Source organism: Macaca fascicularis, chromosome X, assembly GCF_037993035.2.
Source record: "Macaca fascicularis isolate 582-1 chromosome X, T2T-MFA8v1.1".
Lineage (NCBI taxonomy): Eukaryota > Metazoa > Chordata > Mammalia > Primates > Cercopithecidae > Macaca > Macaca fascicularis.
Genome location: NC_088395.1, coordinates 7473870 through 7498257, shown reverse-complemented (window position 1 = coordinate 7498257; position 24388 = coordinate 7473870). Strand labels below are relative to the sequence as shown.

The window sequence follows — 24388 nt, the reverse complement described above, 5'->3', positions numbered from 1 at the left end:
TGCCCTTTAGAGTAAAGACTAGCTTTAATTAAATATGACACTTGGGGTCTCTATAAAATAGACCCTGCAAGACTGTCAGCATCATCTTTTATCACCCACTGCAGCAGACTGAATGTTTATGTCACCAAAATTCCTTTCTTGAAATCCTAACCTCTGGCTGGGTGCAGTGGCTCATGTCTGTAATCCCAACACTTTGGGAGGCCAAGGTGGGTGGATCGCTTGAGCTCTGGAGTTCAAGACCAGCCTGGGCAACATGGTGAAACTCTGCCTCTACTACAAATACAAAAATTACCCAGGCGAGGTGGCGCATGCCTGCAGTCCCAGCTACTTGGGGGGCTGAGGCAGGAAGATCACTTGAGCATGGGAGGTCGAGGCTGCAGTGAGCCATGATCTTGGTACTGCCCTCCAAGCTGGGCAACCGAGAAACCCTGTCTCAAAGAAACAACAACAGCAACAAAAAACAATAAAGACAAGAAAAAGAAAATCCTAACTCCACCAGATGGTATTAGGAGTTGGGGGCTTTGAGAGGTGATTAGGTCATGATGGTAAAGCCTTCATTAATTAGATTAGTGCCCTTATAAGAGGGATCCCAGAGAACTCCCTTGCCCCTTCCACCTTGTGAGGGCATAGCAAGAAGACGCCATCTCTGTGAACCAGGAAGTTCGTTCAGCAGACACAGAATCTGCCATGCCTTGATCTTGGAGTTCCAGCCTCCAAAACTGTGAGCAATAAATGTCTGCTGTTTATAAGCCACCCAGTTTATGATATTTCATTATAGCAGCCATAACTGACTAATATACTACCTTGCCACCTGGGCATTCAAAGCCATACAGCTACTCTTGACTTTATTTCAGATCAGATAGCAACAGCTTAACAGCTGGTTGGATATGGGCAGTAGGGTAGAGAATTCAGTGGAATTATCAAATGGTAATGGAAGATTGTAAATTGCTACAAGCATTTCGAGGGACAACTCACCTTATGGTCTGCTAAGTGCCTTACAATTATTTTTTCCAGGTATTGTTGTCTCCATCCTACATAAGATGGAACCACAGCTCAGAAAGGTATGGTGATCAACTTGAAGACACATGTCAGAGCTTGGTTTAGAACTCACATTTGCCTAGTTTCGATGCCCTTCTTCCTTCCATTCTATCTAACTCTCAGCAAAGCCAAGATACAAACATAAATTATGCAATGTTACGGTGCTCATTTTGCTTATGTAAAAATGAGATCTTTTTATTATGCAAAGACAAGACACCAGAAACTCATATCCATGATAGAAATGGCTATTTAATATGAACATTGTTTGTATTCATCTAAGAAATGACATTGTGATGGGAAAATGGATTTAGTCATGGTATTTTGATTCCATCATAATAATGCTTTATGTTTTTAAATGTGTTTGTATTTGTGATGGATCGGGACTCAAGTAACCTGTGAGGAAGTTTAGACCAACAATGGGCTTCATATATGTTCCAAATGGGTTTATTTTCTATCCACTTCTAAATCCATATTGGATAAGAAAAACACAAATTCTAAAAAATGAAACTCAATTGGTTAGTTCTCCCAATATAAAGACCGTGATAAATGTATTTGTACTTTTGTAGGATTTACTTCTTCATCTAGGTAAATTAATAAGACCAAATCAAAAGATGTACAAAAAAATGGCACAAAGGAGAAGCCCAGTGAAAACACAGTTGGAAACACAAGAAGAGAATGAATTTAGCCACAAGTTGTCAATTTCTACAGTTAGAATCTGATTAGTCCGTGAAAATGAAATGCCAAATTAAAAATAATTAACACACTTTACATGAACCGGGACAACAAATTAACCACACCACACATCACATACAACTCAGATTAAATACGTTGTGTCCATAGACTGGGGAAAGAGTCTAAAAAAAATACAACAAAGTAACAAAGTTTATAATAGTGTTATCTCCAAACCACAAGAGGTTAACTCTAAGAATTTTTATTTTGATAGTAAAGTCCACTAGAAAGGCACATTATTAGATTCAATTTTTATGTCACAATCTTTGAAGTTGTGTCTTAAGATATAATATATTATTCAAAATTGTTTTCAATATATTCATTTCTTTTTTCTCTTATTGAATAAGCATATTTGTCTACTGTAAGAAATTGGAAAATAATTTGTTTATATAGAGAGTCAATAGCGAGGCAATATTAGATTCACACACAATAAAAAAACCAATAAAGCAATTATAGAACATCATCTTCATGTTAATTATCTTTAAACATTATAGATGACACAACAATGTGAGTATTGTAGCAGTATCATTACTGCACTGAATAAATTAAAAGTAGAAATGTATGTTAGCTATCATTTTAACATTCATACTTGCTGGTAAATCCACCTGAAAGATATTCACCTTCAGCTTAATTATATATTTATGTGGATTCAAAATTCTTATGAGCGTTAATGTGAACTTTGACACTTTAATAAATGAAAAAGTAGGATGTTAGGATGAGATATTGGATGATATATTCAATTTATTCCTAAAATATATAATACTGCTTGCTGTGACTCTTTCAACTGGAGTAATTGGTTGCAATTAAAATAATGAGATATTCCAAACAGTGATATATGCATTACAAATGTAGAGTGATAAGTAATTTGTAATTCCTATATCATTTTTATGCTGATACATTTCTTTCTAATTATAATAATCTTTTGAGCTAATAGGAGTATGTTTTGTCATATGGATTATATTCTGGGATAATTACCTTTTTGTGATAGCTTAACTTGAAAAGCTTTTGACTATACCTAAAATATAGTATAAGTATGTATTTTGGAAACAGAACTTTGGGAAACTGTTCAGAAGTATCTACAAGCTGAATACATGCATGCTCTATGACCCAGTATTTTCATTCCTAGGTAAATATCCAACGTAAGTGGGTACTTGTGTTTACCAAAGACATGTGCAAGAATGGTTTTAGTGTCATTGTGTAGTAATTTTAGCTATATACTTTTAAGCTTTGGCCATCTGACCTGCTTGAGTGTGAAGGCAACAATGATGATTTGAAAATTGGATATGGGCACTTAATGGCAGAATTAATATTTAATTATCGTCTGTGATTTAAAACAAGTTAGTTCATATCCTGAATAATATGATAGTTAATACTAGTCCAACATTTACTGACTGCTGTGTGGAAGAATAAATTGATTGCTTCTGTGAATATTTACTCTCAGCACTTGATGTGTATTAACTCCTTTAATACTGAAATCAACTTCATGAAATACGCTCTTTTTAAAGGCCTAGAACATAAAATGTAAAAAGATGACTTATTCAAAGTCAAGTAAATAGTAAGTAATAAGTTGCATGAAAAAAATACATCAGGTAAATGTTAGGAAGACTGACTGGTAGATGGCTTCATTTTGTAGTATCAGGGCTGGCTGGCTTTATTTATTTATTTATTTATTTATTTATTTATTTATTTATTTATGTTTGAGTAGATATATAAGCTGCAATCTAAAAGATGAGAAGAACTCAGACATGTGAAGATCCTGGGGAAGATTATTCCAGGCAGAGGGAGCAGCTTCTAAAACAGGCTGTAGGCCTGAGTGTTTAGCCTAAGTGTTTAGGCCTGAGTGTTAGCTTTGAGTGTTTAAGGAACGGAAACATTCAGCTAACAGAACTGAAGCAATCATGATTGAGAAGAGAGTGAGAGGCAATGAGGTTGCAGAAGGGCATAAGCCCTAGTCACATAAGAACTTCTTGGCTAGGTAAGAGTTTCACTTCCATTTTAAAGTATGTTTGGAAGTGACGGAGAGTTTTGATCAAAGGAATAATATTTTATAACCCAAAGTATGGCGGTTTTCAGCTAATGGTGGCTGGAAAACCACTTAAGAAATTCTTGCAAGAATGAAGATGCAAGATGATGACTGCATGGAATAAGGTGACCCTAGAAGAAATGAAGAAAATTGAACAGATGTGGAATATAATGTAAAACCAGAACTGACAAGAGTTATTAATACAGCCTGTTAATGGATGTAGGATGAGGGAAAGACAGGAATCACGTGTATATACCTGGGTGCACATGCTGTTCACTGAGACACAGACACTGAAGAAAAGAGTTGGAGTTTGTGTGGGATCTAGAACCAATAGCTTTATTTTGGATGTGCTGATTTTGAGTTGCATTGTAGGCATCCAAATGTAGATATGAATTAGGCAGATAGATTTAGGATTTAGGAATTTGGAGGAGAAGTCAGAGCAAGAGATAAGAATTTGGAGTCATCCTGATACAAACACTATACACAACCATGGGAATAGATAACATTGTCTGCAGAGACAGAAGAGCTGGAGGAAAAACAGGTGTCAGGAATGGGGCCTTGGGAGAGTTCAACATTTGGAAGAGGAGAAGATGACCAAGAAGATAAGAAACATTGACTAAGTGTATGCTATCTTTGGAGATAAGAAAATGTGTTTCCAACAGAAATCGTTTAATACGAGTATTAAAACAAAAATAACAGCTAAATAATTTAAAATGCTTTTTGAAAATTTTCCAAGATTTAACATAATAGCAATCAAAATTATAAAATTAAAATATATACAAGTATACGCTTTGTGTACTTGTTTGTGTGTGTGTCAAAGAAAGAAATCTCAGCTATCTGAAATATGTCTGAAAAAAATCTCTGTCGTGCTGCATGAGGAGTTTAACTATCCTCCTGATAGCCAGTGTAAAGAGAGATCTAACAAGAAATATGCTTATTTTCTTGTGCCAACAAAACTAGATCAAAGACAAGGTCTTTTTCAAGTAACACTACTGTAGGCTTCACACCTTTCAAGCTCATCTTTCTTTGGTTCAAACCCAAAGTGGCTACCCGATAAAGGATGGTGTTAATTTAGGTTTCCCAGGTGACCATCTCAAATGAATGCCAATGGAACCTCAACCAGTTGTCAGACCACACAGAGCAGTTGGAACAGCATCTGCCTGGCACTCATGCCTTTGTTGAAGTACAATCAGGATCATCTAAGTTTCCTACTAACACACTACCTTGGAGTAAGAATGCTCCGTTTTCAAAAATTGTATTCATTCGTGTTCATTTGTGTAAAAGCACAGTTCTTTGGGTGCGTGCCAAAGCTACGGATTTAACAATTTAACAATTATTTTCTTCATACTTGTCCTAAATGAATAGTGCCATTCTCTCCAACTGATATACAGGACCACAGTAATTTGTGGGGAAAAGGTAGCAAAACAACATGTCTTCTGTCTATAGGACAATCACCTTCAGAGTAATGCTTACTTGCTTTGAGTACACTATGCTTCCTGGTTTAAATTTAGTCTGAGTGGTACTACACTATGGGTAACTTACAGTTTGACACTTCCATGCCTTGAGACTAAATAAAGGGATCTTGCTGGGGATGCAGTGGCCATGCCGAGCCCACAGAATTCCTTAAAAGGAAGCCTCTTTATGCTTAACCTTGATTCTTCGATGCAGACATTTTCTTGTCCCCTATTACTGAAAGTAAGGGCAGAGCCTTAAGCCTGATACTCACGTTCTTCTGTGTTGTGTTCATCAGAAAACAACCAACACTAACCTCATGTAATGCTTGGGGCTTTGTCCCTATTTTTTTTCCCTAATAGCAGGTTTTGACTCCTATGCATCATGCTTTTCACAAAATTTGGGGTTTCAGCTTTGTTATATACTCTTAATTTTATAAAGTACAAGTTAAGATATAGTTAATGATATTTTGGAAATCTTGAAAATAAAAAACAGTAAAAGTTACTATAATGTTGTCACTTAGAGAGTCATTTGTTAACGTCTCTTACGATTCTATTTTTCCTCCTCCTTGTCATCTTCATCTTATCCTCCTTCCTCTCCCACTCTTCCTTTTCTTCTTCTTTCTCCTCCTCCTTCTCTTTCCTTGTCTCCCTTCTCATCCCTCTTTTCTTCTTATTTTTCTCCTTCTCCTCCTTCATCTTCTTCCTCCACCAACAAGATATTTTGTTATACCAGCCTGAATGGACTAAGACAGGAAGTGATCAACTCAACCTTCATTTCCTCTCCCCTTCCTAGAGGGAGCTCTAACCCTCTAATGACATGGTTGGTTTCCCTGGCAATCAGCTCCCATCATGAGGCTGTTCAGGAGCCCACCAGGAGAACAAAAGATGCTCCTATCACCCAAAATATTCCTAGGGATTTAAGAGCTCTGTGTCAGGAACTGAGGGTGAAATACAAAATATTAGAACAAAAGATTCTCTTAGCACCTCTACCTAGAGGATTTTAGGCATTCCTGGCAAGTTCCTGTGCAAGAAACTGAGGACCAGAGACTAAACATGTATTTCTTATTATGTTATAATACCTGATATGGTTTGGCTGTGTCCCCACCCAAAACTCAACTTGAATTGTATCTCCCAGAATTCCCACATATTATTGGAGGGACCCAGACGGAGGTAATTGAATCATGGGGGCCAGTCTTTCCTGTGCTATTCTTATGATAGTGAGTAAGTCTCATGAGATTTGATGGATTTATTATGGGTTTCTGCTTTTGCATCTTACTCATTTTCTCTTGCTGCTGCCATGTAAGAAGTGCCTTTTACCTCCCACCATGATTCTGAGACCTCCCCAGCCATGTGGAACTGTAAGTCCAATTAAACCTCTTTTTCTTCCCAGTCTCAAGTATGTCTGTTATCAGCAGCATGAAAATGGACTAATACAGTAAATTAGTACCAGTAGAGTGGGGCGTTGCTGAATAGTTACCTGAAAAATGTGGAAGCGACTTTGGAACTGGGTAACAGGCAGAGGTTGGAACAGCGTCTTCAGCTTCAGTTCCATGATGAAATCATTGTCTGCCTTTACCATTAAGTGAACAGCGTTAGAGACCAACGTAAGCTCACACCATTGTGAGATCAACATTAGCACATGGACAGGGTGGGAAAGAGCCTTTCAGTGGCATATATCACATCGCTAATATAGATCCTCACTGAGGTTACCAAAAATGTTACTCTCTATGTGCTTCTGTAAGGTTTGAATAATTGTTACCCAATCTTGGATTACTGTTGTCACCAGGGAAAAATTGAAGAATCAAAACCATCTGACTTGAGGCAAATTCTTAAACACACCCAAGTCAGTTTCCTTAAAAAGTAATCTAGGACTTGCTTTAAAATAACTGAGTGGGGCAGGGGACGGGTCAGGTTTAGAGAGGGTAACAGGTAAAATGGAATTAGCTGACTTTTGTAGTGGTTGGAGCTGCATGATGAAAACATGGTGATCACTATAGTAGTCTCTCCACCTTTGTGCATGTCTGACAGGTTTCAAAACCCTCTCAGTTTGGAGGATGTCAGAAACCACTCCTACAGGATAGATGGACCTGAGGACTTTATGCTCAAGTGAAACAAGCCAGTCACAGAAGGACAAATGCTGCCCAATTCTACTTTTATGAAATACCGAAAATTGTTAAACTCACAGAAAGTAGAATGGTCATTGCTAGGGGATGGGGGAGGGGAAAATGGGGAATTGAGGTGCAATGGGCATGGAGTTTCAGTCATACAAGATGAGAAAGTGTATTAGGGTTCTCTAGAGCGACAGAACTAATAGGATAGATGCATATATGAAGGGAGTTTACTAAGGAGCATTGACTCACAGGATCACAAGGTGAGGCCCCATGATAACCCATGTGCAAGCTGAGGAGCCAGGAAGCCAGTCCAAGTCCTAAAACCTCAAAAGTAGGGAAGTCCACAGCACAGCCTTCAGTCTGTGGCCAAAGGCCAGAGATCCCGTGGCGAAACACTGGTGTAAGTCCAAGACTCCAAAAACTGAAGAACTTGGAGTCTGATGTTCGAGGAAGCTTCCAGCACAGGAGGAACATGGAGGCCAGAAGACTCAGCAAGTCGGTTTCTCCCTCCTGCTTTATTGTAGCCACGCTGGCAGCTGACTGGATGTTACCCACCCAGAGCGAGGGTAGATCTGCCTCTCCCAGTGCACTGACTCAAATGTTAATCTCCGTTGGCAACACGCTCACAGACACACCCAGGAACAATACTTTACATCCTTCCATCCAATCAAGTTGGCAATATTAACCATCCTGGAAAGTTGTAAGGATCCACTGTAGCATAATGGGCATATAGTTCACAATACTGTACCATGCACCTCAATATTTGTTAAGAGTGTGTATGTCGTGTCGTGTGTGTTTTATCACAAGTTTAAAAATACTCCTGATTATCTTATTCCATATACTCAACACCTTAGCAAACCTTAGTACTTCACTGCCGTTTTCTGGCTGCATGGCGTATCAGAGAAAGTGTGGGCTTTGGAGTCAGACAAGCTTCGGTTCAAGTACTAGGTGATCTGGAACAGGTTACTTAGCCTGGCTGGTCCTCAGGGTCATCTTTTGTAAACTCAGGATGGAATAAGACAGCCCCATCTATCTTCCAGCACCATTCTAAGGATGACTCATAGGCATTGCTCAGTCATGGCAGCGATTATTATTTTTTGATTAGCATCTAGCCCTCTCCCTGGACCATGGTAGGTGCCCAATAAATGTTTGTTGAATGAATAATTTAATTCGTTATTAATGAATTTTTATTTTATTTTACCCTGCTCCTTGCCATTTTTTTTTTAGTGCAATTACTCTTATCTAGTTTTGAGTTGTATCCAAATTCTCAATCTAGTTAAGATTCAAAATTACATATCAGCTTGCTGGGCTAGCACTTTTCCTTACTCCTCTCCCTGAAGGGTCCCCAATTCTGTTTCTATTCTGTGTGTCTTTTTTTCCCTCTTCTGTGGACATGTGTCCAGGGCCCCTTGCTGCCAAAGCCCTTCAACTAGTTATTCTCCAGCAGAACATTTTTCTGCCAGTGAAAATATTTTCTTTCAGTAATTGACTGAAAGCTGTTTTCATATAAACTTCCCTATGTGAATTGAGCCTATAATTGTCTTGCTCTTTCTTAGGACTTCTGCAGAGCTTATGCACACCTAAAGCGTGCCAATTCACACTTGGTTCTGGGTTCTATAGGAGAGTCACAGAAACATGACACCTGTCATGAATGCAAGCTAGGAAGTGGTCCCTAAAGCAGGGGATGTGTCTCGAATGCCTCTTCAGTCCTCGTACAGTGTGTAATACAGTGCTGCTTCCACAGCGTTGAGCAGCAGTCCTTAAGAGGGTGGTAGAGTGTAGAATTTGATCTTTGCAGACTTGAGTTTTAATCCTGACTCTATAACCTATAAGCAGTATAAGAAAGGTACCCAAACTGTCTGTCTCATTTGTCCAGTGGGGACACTACCCATTTTACAGGGTGTGATGGTTAATTTCAGGTGTCAACGTGATTGACTGCCTTAAGGAATACGTCAGGAACTGGTAAAGCATTGTTTCTGGGTGACTGACTGCCTCAAGGAATACGTCAGGAACTGGTAAAGCATTGTTTCTGGGTGACTGACTGCCTTAAGGAATACATCAGGAACTGGTAAAGCATTGTTTCTGGGTGAGCCTGCACATGTATTCCCGGGAAGATTGGCGTGGGCTGGTGGACAGAGTGGGGAAGATGCCCTCAATAGAGACAGGCCCCATCCAGTTCTCTGAGGGCCCAGATAGAGGAAACAGGGCAGAGGAAAGGCACTTTCCTCCCTTACCTCTTGGAGCTGGGACTTCTCTTTTCCTGCCCTTGGACATCAGAACTTCAGGCTCTTTTATACTGAGAATTACACCATCCACTTCCCTGGTTCTGAGGTTTTTGGGTGTGAACTGAGTCACACTCCTGGCATCCCAGGGGCTCCAGCTTGCAGATAGCCTGCCCTGAGACTTTTCATCCTCTAATTCCCCTAATAAATCCCCTCTCATCTATCTTTGCTGATCACCTGTTGGTGGTGTCTCTCTAGAGCCCCGATTAATCCACAGGGGTAATGTGAGGGAGAAATGAGGACGTGCTTGGGGAGCATTTCACACCCTGCCTGACACATGCCCAGGCCCAATGGGCTGCAGCTGCAGTTATTCTAGAACTTAGCATCAGTGTTCAAAACAGCAGAAGGCCTTCCCTCTGGTACCCAGCCATCGCGTTGAGCTTCTCCTGTCATTTTTCAATTCCAGAGTGTTTTGGAGAGCAATTCTATGTCCCATGTATCACTGACATGGGGCCAAAAACAATCCGTACGCGTGGGGATCTGAAGCTGGGAATGACCAATGGGTCAGAAAGTTCTTAGGAGTCAGGAGCAGAGGAAGCTGCATGGTCAAGGGGAATCGACGTGAGCCTTCCTGCCATGTGTCCTATTTCCTGTGGTCTAATGAGACAGAGACATATGTATGTAGACATCATCTCATGCTGAGCTCTTTAATATGTACAAGGTGTTTTCAAATTTTCCCACCAACTGTCTTTGACACCTGAGAATCTGCAGATCACCTGTTGTTCATGACTGTTGTCAAGGGGATCCTCCCTTTAGGGACACAGGAAGATTTGCCTAAAATGTCAGGAAGCTTTGATATTTATTATTTTATTATAAAAGTAAACTGCACCCTTGCAGTTATATTATTTCGGGTCTTTACTCATTCCACTGCTTATTTTAAGCCTCAGCTTGTGGGTAGTTGGAGAAGGAGGGAAAATTTTAACACTCTTATTAACTAATTTAACTGTGTATATAACATGTAGAATAAAGAAAGACTTAAATGAAGATGTAGTATTTATGACTGCTCCAACAAATTAAAAGATTACTTAAATTACTGATTTTTTTTCTTTTTTTCTTTTTTTTGAGATGGAGTCTTGCTCTGTCACCCAGGCTGGAGTGCAGTGGTGCAATCTTGCAATCTTGGCTCACTGCAACCTCCACCTCCAGGGCTCAAGCAGTTCTCCTGCCTCAGCCTCCCAAGTAACTGGGATTACAGGCACACACCGCCATGCTCAAGCAATTCTCCTGCCTCAGCCTCCCAAGTAACTGGGATTACAGGCACACACCGCCATGCCTGGCTATTTTTTGTATTTTTAGTAGAGACGGTGTTTCACCATGTTGGGCAGGCTGGTTTCGAACTCCTGAACTCAAGTGATCTGCCCACGTCGGCCTCCCAAAGTGCTGGGATTACAGGCGTGACCCACCTCACCTGGCCTGATTTCTGATTAAACCACTTATTGTCTATAATGAATTAAAAGTTGGTGAAAGTAAATTCAGTGACATTTTTGCATTTATAATTTCAAAATCATAGTAACTTTCCAAATCTGAAAATGTCTGAAACACAAGTCTGCCAAATATCACAATAAAACATGAAACCCCAGTGAAAGAGCTAGTCAGGATGGGTTCCCAACAAATAGCACTTGAAGCTCCTACTGCCATGAAATGATGAAAGAAACACGGTTTAAGTGCCATGGATAATTTTTTCAGTGCCAAAAGAATCATCACAGACTGTTATAACATGCAGAGCTTGAATGGAAATATGGTATTAAAATAAGGTGCATGAAATTAATCCTTGAATCTAATTTTGAAACACACTGCGAAAGTGCTCCCTAATATACACCAACCCCAAAAGTGACCACTGACAAGTTTCAGTTTATTGTAGTTTTATGCTGTCATTATGGAAAAAACGATAGCGAAAGTTCACCAATTTCCCTTTGGAAAGAGATATACAACCACAGCCAATAGGCTTTCCTAAAAGACAGCAGGAGCTTTTCATGCGGACTTGTTTCCCATCCATAACATACAGGTATTTATTGTTCAGGGTCAATACAGCCTTGCAAATAAACAGGCTTTGAGTTATACCAAGAATGCTCATCCTTATATGGTATTTCCATATAAGAAATACAAAACAAATATACCACAAAATGATGGCGTTCAGGACATGGGACAATGCCCTGTTTCTGTGGCCTAGGTTTCGTAGGATTCCATAGGAGGCAGCTACAAGGTCAACATGCAAAGCTCTGAAATCCCTTCCTAAGCTAATGAAGTGAAGCCCTGACCACACCAAGGAAAGGATGGAAGAGAACTCATTTATTGTGTCTCAAATGATGCTACCATCTCTTCTAAGCCACCATTAATTTTAGCATCTTTAAAGCTATAAGAACAATGTATGTAACAAGTGAAAATGGCCTATAAAGTCAGAGCTTTACATCTCAAACCCTTATTATATGGAAATTCATATTTTCATAATCATGTAAAAGTTTAATGTGTTATTCATTGTAAGATTAAATGGCATGAATTATTCTGTAGGTGTAATTATTAATACCTGGAAATTAAATCATGATAATTTTGTACTTTATTCTTCTTACAATAATTTCCTTTCTCCTTTTGCCTGTGAACCATGCTTCAACAATCATAACACCTTACCTTCTAAAAGAAGTGATCATATATAGAATATATATTTTATATATGATATATGTATCTTTATGCATTACATATTTATATATTATTTATATCTTATATAGAAATATAAATATTTTTACATTTATATATATATTTATATAGAATATAAGTATTTATATAATCTATATGTGAAATAGATCTCTATATAAATGTAAATACATAGAAATAGATATATAAATATATAGAGATTATATATTTATCTATAAATAAACATATAAATTATATATATACACATTAGAAATACACAGAGCTTTTCTAAATATAGATACAGAAATACACAGGTCTTTTCTACATATATTGTAAATTCAACTATATAAAATTCTACTATTATATAGAAAAGACCTGTGCATTTATATAATTATATATGTAAATGTACATTACATATATACACATTAGAAATACACGTTTTTTCTATATATAGCAAGTTCTATATTATTCTCTCATTGTAAGTATTGACAACTGGGAATTGAATCGTGATAATTTTGTACTTTAATTTTCTTAAAATGATAATTTCCTTTCTCTTTTTATCTGTGAACGATGCTTCAACAATCACAACACCTTACCTTCTAAATGATCACATATAGAATATATATTTTGTATATATTTATATTTAGATATCTATTTTCACGTATTTATATTTATAGATAGGTTTCATATACAGATTTGATATCTATATATATTATTTATAAATATAAATATATGGTTAATATATGTTTTATATAAATATATGATATAGAATATAGTTTTATATGTAATCTATAAATATAAAAACATAAGAATAGATATATTAATATATAAATATACATAGCAGGTTCTACTATATATAGAAAAGAGTTGTGTATTTCTAATGTGTACATATATAATCTATATTTACGTATATTTATATTTATATATTTATATATAAATATATATTCCATATTTTATATCTGTATATATTTTACATGTAAATATATAAACTATATATATTTGTCTATAGTAAATATAGTTGTATATTTTATTTATATAAAAATTTACATATATTCATATATAGTAAGTTCTACTATATATAGAAAAGACCTGTGTATTTCCAATGTGTGGAAATACGAAATGTACTTTTTGTCTCCTCACTTGCAAAGATAAAAAGGCATTTTTCAAGTGGATAGATTTTGCTCTACTTTCAATTTTTCTTCTTAATTAGATTGTAGGGAGGGGACGCTGAAAGGAAAGACGATAGAAACGATTCTTGCATCGGTTTCTATAAACGAAAAAGTATTTTAACAATGAAACCTAAGTAGGTAGAATCCGGTTCTTGGTACTTGGTGTATGTGCTAGCAAGATTGCATGAAGAAACAAACGTTACAAGAAGAAGTGTCATCCTGCTAAGGGGAAATTTGTTTCCGGTGCTCAGCCGTGAGGCAATCCTTATTCTCCTGTCTGGCTAACTGTGACCTCTCCCTTTGACCTCAACCCCACGGGACCCCACTTCCCTCCCTCCCCACATACCACGTATTTCTTCCTTCTTTCCTTTCTCCCTCCCCACACACCTCCTCTTCCTCCCTCCCTCCCCACACACCACCTCTTCCTCCCTCCCCACACCCCCCTCTTCCTCCCTCCCTCCCCTCACACCACCTCTTCCTCCCTCCCTCCCCTCACACCCCACCTCTTCCTCCCTCCCTCCCTCCCCTCACACCACCTCTTCCTCCCTCCCTCCCCTCACACTTCCTCTTCCTCCTCCCTCCCTCCCCACACCCCACCTCTTCCTCCCTCCCTCCCTCCCCTCACACCACCACTTCCTCCCTCCCTCCCTCCCCTCACACCACCACTTCCTCCCTCCCTCCCTCCCCTCACACCACCTCTTCCTCCCTCCCTCCCCACACCCCACCTCTTCCTCCCTCCCTCCCTCCCCACACCCCACCTCTTCCTCCCTCCCTCCCTCCCCACACCCCACCTCTTCCTCCTCCCTCCCTCCCCTCACACCACCACTTCCTTCCTCCCTCCCTCCCCTCACACCACCTCTTCCTCCCTCCCTCCCTCCCCTCACACCACCACTTCCTCCCTCCCTCCCTCCCCTCACACCACCACTTCCTCCCTCCCTCCCTCCCCTCACACCACCTCTTCCTCCCTCCCTGCCTCCCCACACACCACCTCTTCCTCCTTCCCTCCCCTCACAGTTCCTCTTCCTCCTCCCTCCCTCCCCTCACACCACCACTTCCTCCCTCCCCCCCAACACCACCACTTCCTCCCTCCCTCCCTCCCCTCACACCACTTCCTCCCTCCCTCCCTCCCCTCACACCACTTCCTCCCTCCCTCCCTCCCCTCACACCACCACTTCCTCCCTCCCTCCCTCCCCTCACACCACCACTTCCTCTCTCCCTCCCCTCACACCACCACTTCCTCCCTCCCTCCCTCCCCTCACACCACCACTTCCTCCCTCCCTCCCTCCCCTCACACCACTTCCTCCCTCCCTCCCTCCCCTCACACCACTTCCTCCCTCCCTCCCTCCCCTCACACCACCACTTCCTCCCTCCCTCCCTCCCCTCACACCACCACTTCCTCCCTCCCTCCCCACACACCACCACTTCCTCCCTCCCTCCCCACACACCACCTCTTCCTCCCTCCCTCCCCTCACACCACCTCTTCCTCCCTCCCTCCCTCCCCTCACACCACCACTTCCTCCCTCCCTCCCTCCCCTCACACCACCACTTCCTCCCTCCCTCCCTCCCCACACACCACCACTTCCTCCCTCCCTCCCCTCACACCACCACTTCCTCCCTCCCTCCCTCCCCTCACACCACCACTTCCTCCCTCCCTCCCTCCCCTCACACCACCACTTCCTCCCTCCCTCCCGTCACACCACTACTTCCTCCCTCCCTCCCCACACACCACCTCTTCCTCCCTCCCTCCCCTCACACCACCACTTCCTCCCTCCCTCCCCTCACACCACCACTTCCTCCCTCCCTCCCTCCCCACACACCACCTCTTCCCCCCTCCTTCCCCTCCCTCCCCTCACACCACCTCTTCCCCCCTCCCTCCCTCCCCTCACACCACCACTTCCTCCCTCCCTCCCCTCACACCACCACTTCCTCCCTTCCTCCCTCCCTCCCCACACACCACCTCTTCCTCCCTCCCTCCCCACACACCACCTCTTCCTCCCTCCCCTCATACCACCACTTCCTCCCTCCCTCCCGTCACACCACCACTTCCTCCCTCCCTCCCCTCACACCACCACTTCCTCCATCCCTCCCTCCCTCCCCTCACACCACCTCTTCCTCCTTCCCTCCCCTCACAGTTCCTCTTCCTCCTCCCTCCCTCCCCTCACACCACCACTTCCTCCCTCCCCCCCCAACACCACCACTTCCTCCCTCCCTCCCTCCCCTCACACCACTTCCTCCCTCCCTCCCTCCCCTCACACCACCACTTCCTCCCTCCCTCCCTCCCGTCACACCACCACTTCCTCCCTCCCTCCCCTCACACCACCACTTCCTCCCTCCCTCCCCACACACCACCTCTTCCCCCCTCCTTCCCCTCCCTCCCCACCACCAGAGAACACGGAGTCACTGAGATCAATTTGCAACACATTCATTTTATTGTCTTCCCCAGGGGCCACCGTGCTGGTGAGATCTCTGAGGTCTGGCGACTGGAACTGAACTTAGTCGCTGCTCAGGGAGATGGGGGAGTCGGTGGCCGCCCCCTCACTCAGTGGCTCCTCCAGCTGGGTCTCCTGGCTCAGGGGGTCGTGCTGGGTCCCCTCGCTCACTGGCTCCTCGGGGGGCAGCTCGTGCTGAGGGAGCTCCTGGCTGGGCTGGTCACTGGGGCCGGGGGCCGCTGGCCCGCTCCCCGCCTCAGGGGCCGTCGCCGCTGCCGCCGCCATCTTGCTCGCGGCCCGTTTCTTCCCGCCTCTCCCTCCACGAGCTGCTTTTCCCTTCTTGGCCGCCCTGGTAGCCTGGAAGGACAACAGGGAGATGCCAGAAGGGCTCTGGTTGAGGGAAGAGGATGGAGGAGGCTGGGAACAGGGACGTTTCCTCAGAGGCGGGCGGGCGGGCCGGGTGGGGGCTGTGCCAGGGGAGGCCGGGAGAGGATTCTGGTGAGGAAGGAGACGAGGGGAAGCCGAGGAGGAGCTTGGGGGGGTCCCTCACCTTCTTCTTCGGGCCACTGGAGCTCTGCTGAGAAGAGGACTTCCTCTTTCGGCTCTCCTTGGTCTTGGCCGGGGATCCCGAGGCTCTGGGCTTCGGACTCATCTTCCACAGCTCAACGTCTCCCAACGGTCAACCGCGGGCTGCCCGGGGTCCCCGTATATACCCCTCCCGCGGTCTCGGGACAATGAGGCGACCACGTCCCTGAGCTGTGATTGGTCAACACCCCACTACCCAGCCAATGGGAGCCCTGGGCGGGAAGGGAGGCCTTCGACGTCACAAAGCACCAGCGCGACCTGACTGAGGGAGGTGGCGGGGGAGTGACATCTGAGGAGGAAGGCAGGGTGCTCTGGTTGGAGAAAGGGAGATTTGGGTTAGCAGCCCTAAGGATAGTTCCCAAACTGACATGGCAGCCCTCCTAAACGCCCCATGTTCAATTTTAGCAGATCACGTGGCACGGGAGGATATTTCTGCCACATGGTTCCCCTGGACCCCCCCCCCCCCACTCAGTGGTACATTCTATTTCTCCACACCTGCCATCATTACCCAGTTTCTGTATCACCTACCTAAAATCCCTCCATGTGAACTGGGACGGGTTTGGGGCTATATAAAGACGTCAATTGACCAGGCACAGTGGCTCAGGCCTGTAATCCCAGCACTTTGGGAGACCGAGGAGGGCGGATCACCTGAGTTCGGGAGTTTGAGACCAGCCTGACCAACCTGGAGAAACCCCATCTCTACTGAAAACACAAAATTAGTCGGATGTGGTGGTGCATGCCTATAATCCCAGCTACTCTGGAGGCTGAGGCAGGAGAATCGCTTGAACCCGGGAGGCGGAGGTTGCAGTGAGCCGAGATAGCACCATTGCACTATAGCCTGGGCAACAAGAACAAAACTCTGCCTCAAGAAAAAAAAAAAAAAAAAGCTGTCCATCAATCATCCCTCTCTCCTACAAATTCCTCTGCTGCACCTTGAGGACCATTCACTTCTTGGATGCGATCAAAGAACTTTTCCATCTCACTTCCTTCTCCCAGTGTCCACATAGTGCCCCTCAATGTTTCATTCTCATGGTTTAAAGCACTGGCTTCAGGCGGTGAAGATCAGCAAACACACTCGCTCAGCTGGGTCTGTATCAAGCTGGGTTCCTCAGAGAAGGAGAAACTAAGCCAACAGGATATTTGTGTGTGTGTGTGTGTGTATGTGTGTGTAATATATGTCATAAACATCTATTTACTATTGTTTGGTATTTATTTATGAATAATATTATATATATGATATGCTTTACTCTAAGCAATTGACTCACACATTCACACACTGTGGGGGTCTAGGAAGCTGAAATATGTAGGGCAAGTGAGCAGGCTGGAAACTAAAAGCTTCTGCACAGCCTACAATCAACAAAATGAAAAGGCAGGCTATGGTTTGGGAGAAACTATTTGTGAACCATATATCTAATAACGAGTTAATATCCAAAATATATAAAGAACTCAGACAGCTCAATAGCAAAAAAAACAAAAACAAAAACAAAAAAACAGTAGTCTGGTTTACAAATAGGTAAAGGACTTGAATAGACATTTCTTGAAAGAAAACCCACAACTGGCCGACAGGTTTATGAAAATGTGCTCAACATCGTTAATAATCAGAGAACGCAAATGAAAACCACAGTGAACTATCACCTCACACCTGTTAGGACAGGTATTATCAAAAAGTCAAGAGATAAAAAGTAATGATGGCAAAGGTGTGGAGAAAAGGAAACCCTTTTAGGGTGTGCAGAAAAGGGGACCTTTACAAGACAGAAATGTTATTGGTACATTATGAAAAACAGTATAATGGCTCCTTGGAAAATCAAAACAGTTCTACCATATGACCCAGCAGTTCATCTGTTGAGTATGTACCCCTCCCCCAAAATGAAATCCACATCTCATAGAGGTATCTCCAGTACTAATTCTAACTCATTCATCACACAGGAAATAAGAGTTTCTATTTGAAAACACTGTTGTTGTTGTTGTTGTTGTTTTCACCATCCTGGTGTCAAATACTTATCCTATTCTAGACATCTCTTCTTATTTCTTGCTTTGTAATAACCTAGGTACTACTACCCATTGACAGAACTAACTCGTTATTCCAACAAGAAATGAGAAATGTTGAGGAGAATGCAATGTTATACTTCTTGTCTTCAACTAGTTATTCTAGTTTTATGGAGGATTCTGTATTTAACTCTTACCCAGGTAACTCTAGTTACTGTATCCACAGTACCTAGTCAACAATCCTAAAAAAATAAGAACACAGAGTTGACTAGAATGGTTACTAAACTTTCTATGTTCAGCCAGTTTTCCTACTAATTGCTAGTTGTTTATTCAACTGTTTGCCTAGGTACCATTAAATGTCTAGTTTTATGTCACTAAGACATAAGAAAAAGTATTACAAAGAATATATTTATTACAGGTACTGGCTTCATCTAGTTATCTCTAGCCCAGGAAGAAAAAGTGATTTTGTGGGCCAGGCCCAGGATCCCTGTGTTGTGTGCAGCCTAGGGACTTGGTGCCCTATGTCCCAGCCACTCCAGCTGTGGCTGAAAGGAGCCAACATACAGCTTGGGCTGTGACTTCAGAGGGTGGAAGCTCCAAGCCTTGGCAGCTTCCACATGGTGTTGTGCCTGCAGGTGCACAGAAGTCAAGAATTGAGGTTTTGAAACCTTCACCTAGATTTCAGAAAATGTATGGAAACGCCTGGATGCCCAGGTAAATGTTTGCTGCAGGGGTAGGGCCCTCATGGAGAACCTCTGCTAGGGTAGTGTGGAAGGGAAATGTCAGGTCGGAGCCCCCACACAGAGTTCCTACTGGGGCACTGCCTAGTGGAGCTGTAAGAAGAGGGCCATCATCCTCCAGACCCCATCATGGTAGATTCACTGACTGTGGGCCTGGAAAAGGCACAGACACTCAACGCCAGCCCATGAAAGCCAGGAGGAAGGCTGTAACCTGCAAAGTCACAGGGACGGAGCTGCCCAAGACCATGGGAACCCACCTTTTGCATCAGCGTGACTTGGATGTGAGACCTGGAGTCAAAGGAGATCATTTTGGAGCTTTAAAATTTGACTGCCCCTCTGGATTTTGGACTTGCATGGGCACTGTAGCCCCTTTGTTTTGGCCAATTGTCCCCATTTGGAATGGCTGTATTTACCCCATACCTGTGCCCCCACTGTACCTAAGAAGTAACTAGCTGACTTTTGATTTTACCGGCTTATAGGCAGAAGGGACTTGCCTTGTCTCAGAGGAGACTTTGGACTGTGGACTTTTCGGTTAATGCTGAAATGAGTTAAGACTTTGTGGGGCTTGTTGGGAAGGTATGATTTGTTTTGAAATGTGAAGTTTTGGAGGGACCAGGAGTGGAATGATATGGTTTGGCTGTATCTCCACCCAAATCTCACTTGAATTGTATCTCCCAGAATTCTCATGTGTTGTGGGAGGAACCCAGGGGGAGGTAATTGAATCATGGGGGCCAGTCTTTCCCTTGCTATTCTCATGATAGTGAATAAGTCTCATGAGATCTGATGTGAGATCCAGGTTTCTGCTTTTGCTTCTCCTCATTTTTCTCTTGCCACTGCCATGTAAGAAGTGCCTTTTGCTTCTCACCCTGATTCTGAGGCCTCCCCAGCCTTGTGGAACTATAAGTCCAATTAAACCTCTTTTTCTTCCCAGTCTCAAGTATATCTTTATCAGCAGCATGAAAACGAACTAATATAATACCATAGGTACTTTAGGGGAGGATTGAGTGGAACTGGACAAATATGTCCAGGGTCCTCCAAGCTAACTGCTAGGTCATTACTAGAGTGCAGGTCTTTCCTCATTCAAACACAAACACAGACCAGCAGCATCACTTTGACTGACTCGAGAGAGAGAATAGACAGAGACATCCCTGCTCTTTTACTCAGGTCCCAGAACAATCAATTCCACCACTGGGAAAAATTAAAGTGGGTGTTTGTTTTCTGTAGGTGCTGGTGTTGTCTTTTTTTTTTTTGCGTTGCATTTGCAGCTTTTTAAAAATTATCACCTCCTTCGCCCTTCTCTTTCTCTTCCTCCTCCCATACCTCCTCTTCCCTCACCTTCTTCTTCACCTTCTCTCTGTGTCTCTCTTTCTATGTGTGGTGGCAGATAAACATGAGAGCGTATAACAAGGGGCATATATAGGTCTATCTATCTATCTATCTATCTATCTATCTATCTGTTTATCAATCTGTCCTTAAAGATATGTATATCTCTAAAAACTTAATTTATAGATGGTGCAATAGCCTTTATGTGTCAATATTATATTTTTGATCATTTACTCACGAACTTAAGTGGGTTAAATACATGACTCTTAAAATCTGTATAATACTCTTTTTTATGCAGGGTCCATGATGTACCTACCTATTTTATATGATTTGGCTCTTTGTCCCCACCCAAATCTCATCTTGAATTGTACTCCCATAATTCCCACATGTTGTGGGATGGACCTGGTGGGAGATAATTTGAATCACGGGGGCAGTTTCCCCCATATTGTTCTTGTGGTAGTGAATAAGTCTCATATGATCTGATGGTTTTATCAGGGGTTTCTGCTTTTACATCTTCCTCATTTTCTCTTGCCACCACCACGTAAGAAGTGCCTTTTGCCTCCCACCATGATTCTGAGGCCTCCCCAGCCATTTGGAACTGTAAGTCCAATTAAACCTCTTTTACTTCCCAGTCTCGAGTATGTCCTTATCAGCAGCATGAAAACAGACTAATACACTATTTATTCTTATACATGGGCTATTTTGATCTTTTCCATTTTCTAAAATTAAGACAGGATTGGATTTAGGATGCTTCTTTGACATGACTGTGACCCTGCATGCTGGTTAGCCAGAGCCTGTGGTATGTGACTGTGAAAGAAAAGCTCTTAGTTTCATGTAGCAAGAACAAGAGTTGACTTAAAATCAGCTACTCAGAAAAATAAATACATCAAATAATCATCCAACTGTGTATCTGGAAGGTGTCGAGAAAATCCGTAAAATAATAATATTATCATTGTCATTGTGACCAAGATGGAAGAAATAAGACTGGTTTGTACCCAATCAGACAGGTTATATAGTCTCACTTCAGTTGAAGTATGTTTTTTCAACATGCTCATATTTCAATGCTGCATGACCATTTTTAAAGCAGCATTTACTCTGAATAAATTTGAAGACCTCTCATCATTTTAACCAGTTTTATATATGTTGACAGTCTGGGTAAGAGTTGTCTATGATCAGGAGAAAGATTTGGTGGGTAAGAAAATCGTGAGGCATGTTTAGAAGTTGGAGAGGAGAAATTCAGATTCTGTGACCTGTTAGGTCTGTTTTTAATCTATTTCTGAGTCATCTACAATTTTGGTTGTTCCCCCAAATTCATCAAGTGAGCTCACCTTTTAATTATTGTTATCCACTGATCCAAATCGTTCAGAATATAGTTTTTGCATTTATTTATGTTTTTACTTTTGTGTCCTTTTGTATCCTTTTTCTTCATAGGTCTAATGAGTCGTTGATACTGTACTGTATGGATGTACTGTACTGTATGGATGGCTCTCTCTTTTCACTGTATTATCTAGAAATGAAATACAATCCATGGCAGGAAGCACAAAGAGGAGTTTGGCAGTTAGGCCTCCTTATGTCTCAGAATTGTGTCCTGAGAAACATAACTGAGAAAATGGCTTCTGGACACCAGAGGACACTTGAGATTCTCAGAGACAAGGCGTGAACAGTCCCAACAAAAGACTGTCCTTCTCACTCATTTGATGTTTGTATCAGCTGAAAACCAAAAGATTGTGAAGCAACACTGGAATGGAGACAAGGCACAACATAAAACATAAAGAATACATGAAGACAAAGTCCATCAGAAAACCCTGAAGAATTTGGTACTCCTGAGTGTTCATATTGAGTAGTTTGGGAAGCTTGGGCTGAAAATTTAGGTCAACATTTGTGGATGGCTATATATATATATATATATATATATATATATATATATACACACACATATATATATATATATCCTTTACCTATGAACTCATATGGGTTGAAAACATGACTTGGCCAGTAGTGGTGGCTCATGCCTATACTCCTAACAGTTTGGGAAGCAGAGACGGGCGGATTGCCTGAGCTCAGGAGTTTGAGATCAGCCTGGGCAACATGGTGAAACCCTGTCTCTACTAAAATACAAAATATTAGCCAGGTGTGTTGGCATGTGCCTGTAATCCCAGTTATTCGGAAGACTGAGGCAGAAGAATCACTTGAATCCGGGAGGCGGAGGTTGCAGTGAGCTGAGATTGTGCCACTGCACTTCAGCCTGGGTAACGGAGTGAGACTCTGTTCAAAACCACCACCAACAACAACAACAAAAACATGACTCTTAAAAGGTGTATAATTCTCTCTTCATTATTTACCTACATAGGTATACTTTTTGCTGAGAAGAGAAAACATACACATTTATTCCTAGGGGTGAATCTTTTTCCTTCCCCTGATCTCCTGCTATTTCTCGAATTAAAATTCAAGGAATATTGTGTGGGCTTTTATGAGTAACAGTAGATGCAATGTGCAATAATTCATTTGCAAAATTATAAAAACACTACCCAAATCGACATCTCTGTAATACGTTTCTCTAGAGAAGACAAGGATATAACATCAAATTGCCTCTCAATGAGTGTATACGCGAAGGCCCAAGAAGTGTGTATCTGCAATGCCCTGATAAACTGTTGACTTCAAAAGGACTGCACACAGTTTGCTCTCAAGCATCAACAATCAGAAGTAAAGCACTTGGCCTTTTTCAGAGTCTCCAGATATTTCTATCGATCCAAGAACCACATTTCCTGTGCAACAATAGTCCTGAATCTTGCTGCTGTTTTTGGACCTTTTCCTATCTGGTATTTGGGAAAGCAGTTTGTCAGGGAGGAAGGAGAATGACAGAGTAGACATTGAGTACCTCTATATATCTCATAGCCCCTATCGAGAGGCTCAGTATAAGAGTTAGAGGGGTGACTCATTCCTGACAACCTCATATGATTACAGGAGGGCCTTACTTCCTTCTTCTGAGGCTGCCCTTCCTTATTCCATTTGATAGTCTCTGCCAGTGCTAGAAAATTAATGATAGTCACCCAAAAGCTTCCCCTGTGTCTGAACGCAGAACATAATTAGGACATCATCATCATCATCATCATCATCATCATCATCATCATCATCAGATAAGAATTTCTGGTACCATCAGCAGCATAGCAATATATCCTTGTCCTTTTCTGATACACTGAAAAAATCAAAATGAAATGATTCATACCTCACACTCCGTTTAAGCATGGCCACTGGAGCCCACATAGCATTAACTTCAAGAACAATGATAGAAATGTCCTTATGCAAAGCACATCTCACTCTCTGTAACAGTTCAAACTCCATAAATGTCAGCAAACTGCCTTCTGGGAAGAACGGATAAAAAAGGCTAAATTGCTACAAATCTATGCCCCCGAAAGAGACAATAGGAAATCATTTTGCAATAGCCAAGTGCACAAAATATAATATTATAAAATATGGAGCTGGAAATCACAAATTGGAAATAAAAATGGGGACCTCAACCCCTGCAGAAAGTGAGATAATCAGCTACTATATAATGACTAAGAAAAAAGGGGAGAAGAGCTACAATTTACAATAATAACAAACCATTATTCTGAAGTGAAGTTGGAAAGATAATCTTTACAATATGGAGAGAAAGATGGAATTAAACCAATGCTACAAAATGATTTGTTCATATCTGAAGAGGCAGTGTGAGTGAATCATGTTCGCACAAACACTTTATTTTCCCATGTCAATAGAGTTATTGCATATGAATTTTCAATTTTATTTGTTCAAAACATGATTTTATAATTTTAAACAAAGAGGCAATTTTAGCAAAGCAGGATATGAAACATGTCTGGGATAAGTACCCTTTTTGAGAAAGAGCTCAGGCTT

The 24388-nt window shown here is 42.0% G+C and overlaps 2 protein-coding genes across 12 annotated transcripts in view; one reads left to right on the top strand and one right to left on the bottom strand.

Annotated features, from left to right (window-relative positions):
- PNPLA4 (patatin like domain 4, phospholipase and triacylglycerol lipase) overlaps positions 1 to 24388 on the top strand; it is a 240177-nt gene that overhangs the window by 67177 nt on the left and 148612 nt on the right. For 7 of the 11 annotated variants that reach the window (XR_010584360.1, XR_010584361.1, XM_074029463.1 and 4 more), the window contains exon 7: positions 1015 to 1061. The exons of the other annotated variants lie outside the window; for them this stretch is intronic. Coding sequence is in view for 5 of the 7 variants with exons in the window: in XM_074029463.1 (XP_073885564.1) it covers positions 1015 to 1061 (47 nt within the window). In the remaining 2 variants the exon portion in view is untranslated. The remainder of the gene's footprint in view (positions 1 to 1014; positions 1062 to 24388) is intronic. 11 annotated transcript variants of the gene reach the window in all.
- Positions 15845 to 18937, bottom strand: LOC102120879 (testis-specific basic protein Y 1-like). Its single transcript, XM_065538472.2, has 2 exons — positions 16414 to 18937; positions 15845 to 16220 (listed from the first exon to the last, which is right to left on the bottom strand). The coding sequence occupies exons 1-2, from the start codon at positions 16513 to 16515 to the stop codon at positions 15927 to 15929; spliced, it is 396 nt and encodes a 131-aa protein (XP_065394544.1). The 5' UTR covers positions 16516 to 18937; the 3' UTR covers positions 15845 to 15926.